General features: G+C 34.7%; 1 protein-coding gene across 2 annotated transcripts; it reads right to left on the bottom strand.

Annotated features, from left to right (window-relative positions):
• Positions 1 to 3,356: 3,356 nt before the first annotated feature.
• Positions 3,357 to 7,246, bottom strand: LOC110942677 (BTB/POZ domain-containing protein At1g03010). Of its 2 annotated transcripts, none has more exons than XM_022184455.2 (4): positions 7,086 to 7,246; positions 5,556 to 5,622; positions 4,272 to 5,459; positions 3,357 to 4,124 (listed from the first exon to the last, which is right to left on the bottom strand). In XM_022184455.2, the coding sequence occupies exons 1-4, from the start codon at positions 7,175 to 7,177 to the stop codon at positions 3,585 to 3,587; spliced, it is 1,887 nt and encodes a 628-aa protein (XP_022040147.1). In that variant the 5' UTR covers positions 7,178 to 7,246; the 3' UTR covers positions 3,357 to 3,584. The 2 variants fall into 2 exon arrangements, with proteins under 2 accessions (XP_022040147.1, XP_022040141.1); XM_022184449.2 differs by lacking the exon at positions 7,086 to 7,246 and adding an exon at positions 5,774 to 5,942.
• Between the last annotated feature and the right edge of the window lie 2,568 nt (positions 7,247 to 9,814).

The raw sequence follows: 9,814 nt of genomic DNA, 5'->3' as shown, positions 1-9,814 counted from the left end.
TTCTAAACAAACATAAGATACGGTTTATAAAGGAGAACCGGATCTTTTGAAAATACCATAGCATCTTTTGATCATTTATCTACTAGTGATTGTTAATATAATTTTTAATTAATATATTAGATATATATATCACTTTTCATAAGTCCGTACAATTTTTTCTCTTTAACAGTTTTCAAGTTTTTTCCCATGATTTGCTATTGGAAATTAACCATGATGTCCATATTACATAAATAATAACTGCTATAGGAAATTAACCCTTATGTTTATGTAATGTTTTTTTATGACGCTAAAAACATTACACACAAAAATAGTTTTATAAATTTATTAAATTTTGTACAATCATGACATTTTTTTTTCTTGACACGCATTTAAATGTCATAAAATATGCGTGTGTCATTATTCGTGTATCAAGAAAGATCTTGTTTTTTATGACGCTAAAAGGATGACATGCAAAAAAGTGTGTCATAAATATATTGAATTTTGCAAAACCATGACATTTTTTTTCTTGACAGGCACTTTCGAATGTCATAAAGTGAGTGTGTGTCATTGTTTGCATGTCAAGATGAATCTTGTGTTTTTATGACGCTAAAAATATGACACACAAAAAAGAATGTCATAGATTTATTAAATTTTGTAAACCATGACATTTGTTTCTTGACATACGTATTCGAATGTCATAAAATATGCTCGTGTCATTGTTCGCGTGTCAAGAAGAGTGTATTTTCTAGTAGTGGCAAGATATGCACCATAAGTTTCATCGCCCTTCATTTGTATCTTCATCAGCTGAGTTTTGAGGGTAAATTCTCGTGACGCAGTAGCGCGTTCAAGAGCAAGCCAGAGATCACGAAATGTTGTACCTTGTATGTGTTGGAAAGATGCTTCAGAAATAGTTGACATCAGCAGCATACGAACGTGTGCATCGTTGGAAATCCAAGCCGTGTAACTAGGGTTAGGAGTAGAGGCTGCTGCAGTTGTCTCCTTTCCAGTGGCAGCAGGTGGCTGTATCAGGGGTTCTGGACAAAGTATTGTGCCATTGACATAACCAAACAACCTGTTTGTAGTGAGAAACGGCTAGATCATGGCCTTCCAATAGCCATAGTTGGTCGGGGTGAAAGTAAACCCGAACTTGTGGGAGTTGTGTGTGGTTTTATCAGCAGATGAGAAGGGCTCAATCAAAGACATTCTGTTTGTTTCGATAAAGAACAGAAAGAACAGGGGCTGATCGAAAATCACAGCAGAGGCTGTGATGATGTCGGCTATAGAGAGACTAGGGTTTTCCTAGCTCTGATACCATAAAGATTGGTATCAATTGTATATTGATTGTAATTGTAATTGTGTGAATGATACAATGTAGGACAAGATATATATAGATATTCTAGACCTAATCTAATTAAGGTAATACAATTAGGGCCAGTTGTATTAATATTCAGTCTAATACACATGGTCTTAGTAATACTCGGTTTTCTAGTATTGAATTACAAAGGGCGGCTCAATCTTTTTGAATTATACCACTACACCCATATTAAACAAATGTCTCATAATGTCACATTGCTGACTGTACCGCCACATGACGGATCATGCCCAAGGAAGAGGCATTATCTTCTCTCACCACTACACATGGTCTTAGTAATACTCGGTTTTCTAGTATCGAATTACAAAGGGCGGCTCAATCTTTTTGAAGACCCAAAGCAAAGCAAAAGCAAAACTTATTTAATGCACTTTACCACAAAGAGAGGGTGGTTTGCAATGTTAGTTAACATGTCATGTCATTGTTAATACTCTAGATGTTAGAGTACACCCCATGACCTTAGAGAGGTGGGGGCGGTCAGTTATTCCACCGTGATATGCTCCAACAACGCATGGAAAAATCAAAACATCCACCGCCACCAAAACTTCAACGCGTGATAGGCAAGAGTCCGTGATCTTTTCAACGCGTTATGGGATTTTAGTGATGGAACATGTGAGGGGGTGTGAGGGTTTATTGTGGGTGTTGTGAGTGATGACCAATGTCACTAAAAAGGTTGTGAGTGATGGAAAAATGGTTGATGACATGGCAGAACTTGATTGGGTGCTTGTGAGTGATAGAATTCTATCACTAGTGACCACCCCCACCCCTTTATACTTGTGACACATGGCAAATGAGATATTGACATTTAGGCTATATGATATGGAATGGAAGTGTTAGGGGCTTTATTGCATGGGATTTGCACCACGTTAACAGGAAATTCCATTATCTCCTTCCAATAACACTGAATAAGGCTCCCGAACATTACTCAACCATTTTTTTATAACATTTAAACTAATTAAAAAATAAAATACCAAGTCAAAAAAATTAACACAACATTTCAAATTAAAATTACATGGGCCCACCAGTCTTCCTCCTCGTTTCCACTCGTTATTGTGCTCATGAGTAACCAGTGGAGTTTGGGAAATAAGGGGCGCTATTAGTGGTTTTTCTTGTTGGATGGAGGGAACCCCAACCCATACCATATAGTCTTACCATTAGAGCATACGTAGTGGGGCGGTATAACCCCTCATAGCGCCGTCATGACGCCGCGAACACCAATACGCGGGGCGCTATGCCCAAAAAAAATTTGAAAGCGCGATGTTTATCACGGCGCCATGCTTGTTGTTTCTTTTCTCTCCACTCACACGGACATATATATATACATATATATGTATAGTTTAAGGGTTTATTAATTAATTGGGTAATGATTAGGCGGGGACTTTATGACTACGGGCTTAAATGCATAAGGCCCCATAACGCCCACACGCTGACGTGGCGCGCCACGTGTCGCATAACGCCCACAAAGGGGCGTTATGACTACGGATGGCCTAAATTCTGCACGTTTAAATCACATGCTTGGAATTTCAAGAAAGAATGGATCTACGCATTGCAAGCCTATCAAAAAGAGTCAAATGTCATTTTAGTTTCTGTGATTTGGATCATTTTGGCAGTTTAGTCTAAATATTTCATTTTTCGTCTATGGGTCCAAAAAGTTTTCACCGTTGCCATTTGAGTCCATTGGGTTAACTTCATTCATTTTTTTCTGTTAACAAGAAGGGCAATTCGGTCATTTTATATGGCCGAATTACCCTTCTAGTTAACAGAATGACATATAAAATGACCGAATTGCCCTTCCCGTTAACAAAAAAGATTGATGAAATTAACCCGGTGGACTAAAATGGCAACGGTGAAACCTTTTTAGACTCACGTGTGAAAAATGAAACCTTTGTAATAAATTGGCAAAATAGCCCAAACTACAAGGACTAAAATGGCATTTAATTAAGAATGTTGGCTTTAAATAACTTTTTTGACAAAACAATAGTATTAAACATTCTTGAAATATTTGAAGTTAAATAACTTTTGTTTTCCTTTTATACTATTGATATAGTTCTAATTCAAAAGACATTACACTCGTGTGAAATTTGAATCCAAAGTCTATAAATTATTCTAAACAAATCTTTAATATTTTTAACACAAAAAGAACTCACAACAAGCAATAATCACTACCACCACTATACACACTTTCATATTCACAAATCACACTAGTGCAAATAGAAATTGCAAAGGGTAAAATCAATCAAGCAATGGAGTTACGTCTTCTTTTTTGAAACAAGAACCGACTTTCAGAATTTGGCCTGCTTCCAATGCCTCTAACATCTTTAAACTTAAACAAGGTATTAAGTTTCCCCAATTTCTTTGTCAATGATTTAAACAACTTGTTCGCGGGATGCGACTTCACAAGTTCTTGCTTCATCGAAACATGATCTTTTTCAAGGTCCGTAAGGCGCATTCTCATTCGGGTTACTTCTAGCTTTAGTTCCCGGTTTTCTCTTCTAACGGACGCGTAATTGTCTCTAGGAGATATACACCCACTTCCTGCACCGCTACTAGAGCGTTGTGGGAATTGGGCGTTCAGTGATCCGAAAAAGAGGTGATTGTGACCACCATTCATGGCGTTTCGAAGCCTGATTTGCTCAAAGTAGAGCACCTGAACCGCCATTTGTACTGGGAGACGCTCGTTCTGAGCCGCATGGCTGCATGCTTCTTGACTTAGTTTTTGGCAGTCGATTGTTTTACACAACCGATAACGCTCTGAGTCCTTTAGATTCGGGTGAACCTGTCATTTGACCACAAAATCTATCATAACATAAAGAAAACAGATGGATTGTTGCGAGTAAACTGGCACTGCCAGTGCCAGTTTACTCACAGTTATCCATCTGTGTATAGTTTCAAGGTCCTTATACCATAAAAACACATTGTTTACCTTCAAAAAGATGTCTACGGCTCGATATAACCCGTCATTCACCAATCTAGCATGATCTGGGAGCAATTCCGCAAGGGCAATGAACTTAGAAGCCGGTAAATTTGGATCTATCGCGATTTCTGCTAGAAAACAATCAAGTAGCTTTGAAACTTTCACTATTGAGCTCTGTTTTGGGGACGAAGGAGTGTCGAAATCATAAACCATTTCGCCTTCATCTCTCATCATATTATCATCATCGTCATCTTCATCCAGATTCAAGAAAATCGAAAAGATCCTGAAAATAGAATCAGTGTCATAGAGTTGACTATGAGTGTTGCCATGAGAAGTGGCCGGAATTAGTATGTCTTCAAGTATCGCCTGATCGAGTTGCAACCCAATTCGTCTCTCTAAATCCGACCTACACGCGGTTGATGTAGACGCCATTATCGACGACTTCAACAAGCTCGACAAAAACGCCATGGGAACAGTACTTTTTCTAGATTGAGTTGGTAACAAACCAACAATCACTTCAACAATCATCCTATGTTTCTTCTGTGCCTCTAGATCTGAAAAGTTTCCTTTTGCAAACTGTGGATCTCTCAAAAACAAACCCTGAAGCGAATTATGAGCATAATTCATCAAAATTCTCGCAATCATATCCTGTTTTAACCCCTTCGTCTTCACCGCGGTCAAAACACGCTGGAAGAACTCCAGGCTGAGCACCGTTAACGATTTCCCCCACCAGTTTTCGGATTCTGGTTGCGAAACTGGTTTCAAATGATAGTTACTTTCCAACTTTGACAGCCCACAAGTTAACTGCTCTTTACAAGCATTATTAGCTATGGCTGTAATAATTCTTCCAACCAAGTTTATCTCTTCAGAAACCGGTAACAAACTTTCACAATGCTGTAAAACCGAGATCGAATTCGTTATGTTAGGAAGCACACTTTCTTTCAAGAATGTTTCTGTACGAAATTCAAGATTTTTATCCGCAAATTCTTCAGTCATTTCAAGGAAATGTGATGTGCATCGAAGCTTTGCAACGTTCGTTAGATTGATCTCTATGTTCAGCCCGTAACAAAACTTTGCAGCGAGCTCGAATGATTCGGATCCTCCTGGAAGATTTTGAAGATTTAGGCGTAGCGTTTTTGAGTCTTTCGCTTCCATTAGCATCTTTCGGATTCTTCCACTTTTAGAAACTAGAGGGAACTGTAGAAAAGTTGTAGAATTGTTTAACTTTTTTTAAATAAAATTTTATGATAAATCCGGATTAGAAGTTTAGAGATCAGATCCATTTTCGCGTACCTTATGAAGTGCGAAACTTGTTGCGCCTACGTCGATTGTGAGATCGCTAGAAACATCCGATATCGGCCTGTAACAATAGAGGTGCATCATGTTATTAGTTTGTTATAAACAACACTAGAAATGAAATTTCAGAATAACAATAATATGTCCTAACGGTACTCTAGAGTCTAGATTCTTTTATTTAAAAAAAATTAGCCAAAAACAAGTGAATAACACACATGAATCTAGGACACATATGAAGCTTTCCCAAGTGATATGAATCAACCGTCGCGATAACAAAATTTCGTTGCGATTGTGCTACGGAATCCAGAACTTCATGCAGGAGAAATGAAGAAAACATTTGAAAACACAAGTATGGGATATTAGTAGGGGCCCAAAAGTTGACGATATGGGTTCTATAATTGAACAAGTTAAGAGAAAAACATGTGAGTCGTACGCTAAACACGAAAGTATGTTGTTTTTTGTTTTTTTCTATAATTAAATGAAATAAATTTCCTGTCATTTTCAGCCATTTGAGGGGCCTCTTTGATTGAACATGTTTATGGGAAATGAAGTGAACAAATGTGCATCAATAGTTTGAATTATTGGGTTCATGTTAAAACCCTTTGGGAGACAATACAAAAATCCTGATTTGTCATACTCTTTGCTTTACTTTTGAGTCACTAAAACTTGTTTACAATAATTTAAAGGAGAAACAAAATTAATATTAGGAAATTTATAGAAGAATGACAGGTAAATGGGCAACAAGTTGCACCGTAAATGTAAATTACGAAATTTTAGTTTTAATTTAAAGATCCGAAATTTGCATTTTTTTTTACTTATAAAAATAAATAATTCCATGGTTAATAATTGCTTGTGTTTCTTTTTGTGTTTTTTATTCTTTAAACCTACAAATGCGACTTTTTTTATAACCATGAGGACAGGAAAAACTCATGGTTCGTGCCAATACTCGAATAAAACCAAAGGGATCAGGTTAATCGTAATTCGCATTTGCATCGGGCAGTGTATTTCAAGAGATTATAGTAGGAAACCAATTGAAGCAAGATTAGAACCCAAGACATGCTAGAGGGGAATCAGACGTTTACCACTACATCATCCCTAGTTACAAAGGCGACTTTTGTAACCGTAACTTTTACTTCTGGTGAATTACGTCAATTGACTGACGACATAAGTTACCGTCTCATTTTCTAGTGTCGAAAACAATGAATTTTAAAATTCTTGCCCAATTAAATCAATTTTGTGAATTCAAAAGCTAGTGACGGATCCATAAATTATTTTCAATAATTTCGAAACTAATAATAACATTTGTATATAAATTTACTTGGTTCATAATAAAATCTACAAGAAAATTATACAATAATGCAGAAAACAAATATAACCAGTGGGGTCAACAATATATTGCTTCGTCCTGGTTAAATGAACTCCATTGAAGGCAAATAGTAGTTACAGATAAAAACAACTCATCAAATTAATAACGTGAGCATGACACATCTGTTGTGTGTCATATGAATTCACAGCAAGAAGGCTTACCATTCAGTGACATGTCGAGTGCTCGAACTTGGTCGAAAGGATCGTTTTCCTGATATGCTTGGCTTCAATTCACTCATAGTAACAACTCCCATTTCTTCAAGAACAAAAAAGCTAGGCCAGCTTTTCTTTCAAGTGGGTTGAGGCATGAGTGATGAGTGTGTGAGGAAAGTGAGAGGGATGCATGCAAGATTAAAGGGGAGGGATAATTATGCTTTAATTGAGTGGTTTTTCGATTTGATTAATATAAAGTCAAAAATGTAGAGACAGCACTGTTGTTTACTTTTCGGTGCCTTTTTCCACTATGTTTTTGTGTTTTCTTTCCCACATAAATTTCTCTATGACAAGTTGTTTTTGAATAATAATAATAATAATAATAATAATAATAATAATAATAATAATAATAATAATAATAATAATAATAATAATAATGTATTAAAGTTTATTTTGGAGATAGATGTTGTTCTTTTTCCCTCATTTCAAATTGTCAATTATTATTACAAATCTACAATGTATTGATTATATATAAATCAGTACATGTTGGGCTATGCTAGTTTTTTATTAGAGTGAGTTGCCTATTAAATTAATATTTTGTATACAATAGAGGGATTTTATAAAACATTAAAATAATCAGAAATAGTGCGTTAATTTCTTTAAACGATTCAAAACACAATACGAAGTAAACATAAAATAGGTAAATTTCAATTATATCTAACTCGTTTGAGAAATATGTTGTATTTTGATTGACATGATAAACTCAGTTAGTTAAACATGTCAACTCAAATTAATATTGTTAACTCGGTTTATAATAGGTCAACCCTTTAACCAGTTTAAATAAATATATCAACTCGTTTACCTTTTTAAAGTTGGAATAAAATATAAGCTATATGGCCCGTTTAACTCCGTCAGTACAACTCTTAACCTCGTTTACACTTGATTACAACATGTAAACTCGTTTACAAACTTTTAACTCATTTCACTCATTTACTTACTAAAACGAGTTGTATGTGGTTTTGGGTTACACGATGTAAGCACTACTAAAGAACCAGTATTCTCCAATCGATTTTACTTGGCATTTGCTCATTTTTTATGTTTAGAACATTATACGTTAGCAAATTTTTTTACCTGTAATTCTTGATTATTCAGTCTATTTTAGTTCCCAGAAAGCTTTAAATTTCACTTTTTTTGATACACATTTTTATGGCCAACTATTGTTCTTTCATTCCTTAATTTTATGTTTTACCTTTAGATAACATTAATTACAATATATATACATATACACACATTTGTATATTTACCTGTCGCATATTGCGACGATGTCAAAACGTAACCTAACTTAAATGTATACCGTTTGAAAACATATTATATACGACCCGACTTGTTTCCACGCATGTTTATATATATACACATACCATGATATACATTTATATATACACACACTCGTTGATTTTGCACATGTTATATATTAAATGTGTTTATACGAATAGGGAGAAAATCATTTGAGAAGAAAAAGAACAAACTGTACAACTATAAAATATTAAATAGTTTTTCTCTAATCTCATTTCTTTATTATCTTTAACTAATTAGATAATCACAAAAATTATCATCTTCCACATCAAAAAAAATTTGCGTACACGAATAAAAATGCATCCTACAAATTTAGAAATTTATCCTATACAATGAAACTTATCCTACACATAAATTAGTTTTTTATCCTACACTCTAAATTACTTTTAAAGTGTAGGTTTAACGTTTTAATCTCATTTCATTTATTATTAGTTTGTAATTTATCCTACACTCTAAATTAAGTTTTTTTTAATATATACATTTTTGAAAATATATTACAAATTTAATGTGGTGAAATATTAAAAAGAAAGATTACAAATTAATGATATGTGTCAGTTTACCAACATACCTTTACAATAACGTTAAATACAATTATTAAATAAAGCAATTTTATTGGTTGTAATTTATTCTTTTTTCTTCTTACAACTAATTTTTCTTATTTGAAACCCTTCACTATATGTATATGTATATTATAATTAATTTTATTATTATTTTTATTTAAAGGTAAAAAAATAAGTGTGTGTATGTATGTATTATAAAGAGTTAACTTTCGTTTTGCACCCTGTGGTTTAGTCGTTTTAACAGTTTTGCTCCAATAGTTTAAAATGGCCAAAATACTCTTGGGGGATTCTATTTTTTCTCCACTATATTCCCTTGCCTTAACCTCGTTAGATATTTCAGTTATAAGTAATGGCATTTTGTAATTTTACATGTAATTAGAAGGGTATCTGGGTAATTTTACATATAAGAACTAATTAACTTAAATTACATAAACAAAAATAAATTAAACCCCTATATCTCTCTCTAAAACTCCATGCCAGACTAACCATTTTTTTCCGGCCAGATGAACACTAGCGATGCGGACCAACTTCACCAGTGCTACAATGCCCTTCCCCCTCGCCTGCTTTGTATCCTAACCCTCGTCCATGATCATTCCCACCCCCCCCCCCCCGTTTTTTCAACAACACCGCGTAATTAATCACGACAAACTCACCAATTTCAGATTTGATTGCTACTAAACCATAACAAATCTAACAATTTCCTTTTTCAAGTTTAACTGCAAAGGGAACCCTTTTAAAACCCACCATCGTCGCAATCCACAACTTCACAAAACTATATCAGAACTCAGAATATTGTCGGAGATGAAGATACACATGGATGGTGGT

Source organism: Helianthus annuus, chromosome 1 (assembly GCF_002127325.2).
Source record: "Helianthus annuus cultivar XRQ/B chromosome 1, HanXRQr2.0-SUNRISE, whole genome shotgun sequence".
Taxonomy (NCBI): domain Eukaryota; kingdom Viridiplantae; phylum Streptophyta; class Magnoliopsida; order Asterales; family Asteraceae; genus Helianthus; species Helianthus annuus.
Note: the sequence above shows the minus strand (reverse complement) of the source record. Positions and strands in the feature narration are given on the sequence as shown.

What these genes read in the sequence shown, in the direction of transcription:
- LOC110942677 (XM_022184449.2), bottom strand. Translation starts at nt 5,895, where the DNA reads ATGTTTTCTTCATTTCTCCTGCATGAAGTTCTGGATTCCGTAGCACAA. An exon ending in CATATGTGTCCTAGATTCAT is followed by an intron (nt 5,623 to 5,773) that starts GTGTGTTATTCA and finishes CTATTGTTACAG; the next exon opens with GCCGATATCGGATGTTTCTA. An exon ending in CCGTAGACATCTTTTTGAAG is followed by an intron (nt 4,125 to 4,271) that starts GTAAACAATGTG and finishes GTCAAATGACAG; the next exon opens with GTTCACCCGAATCTAAAGGA.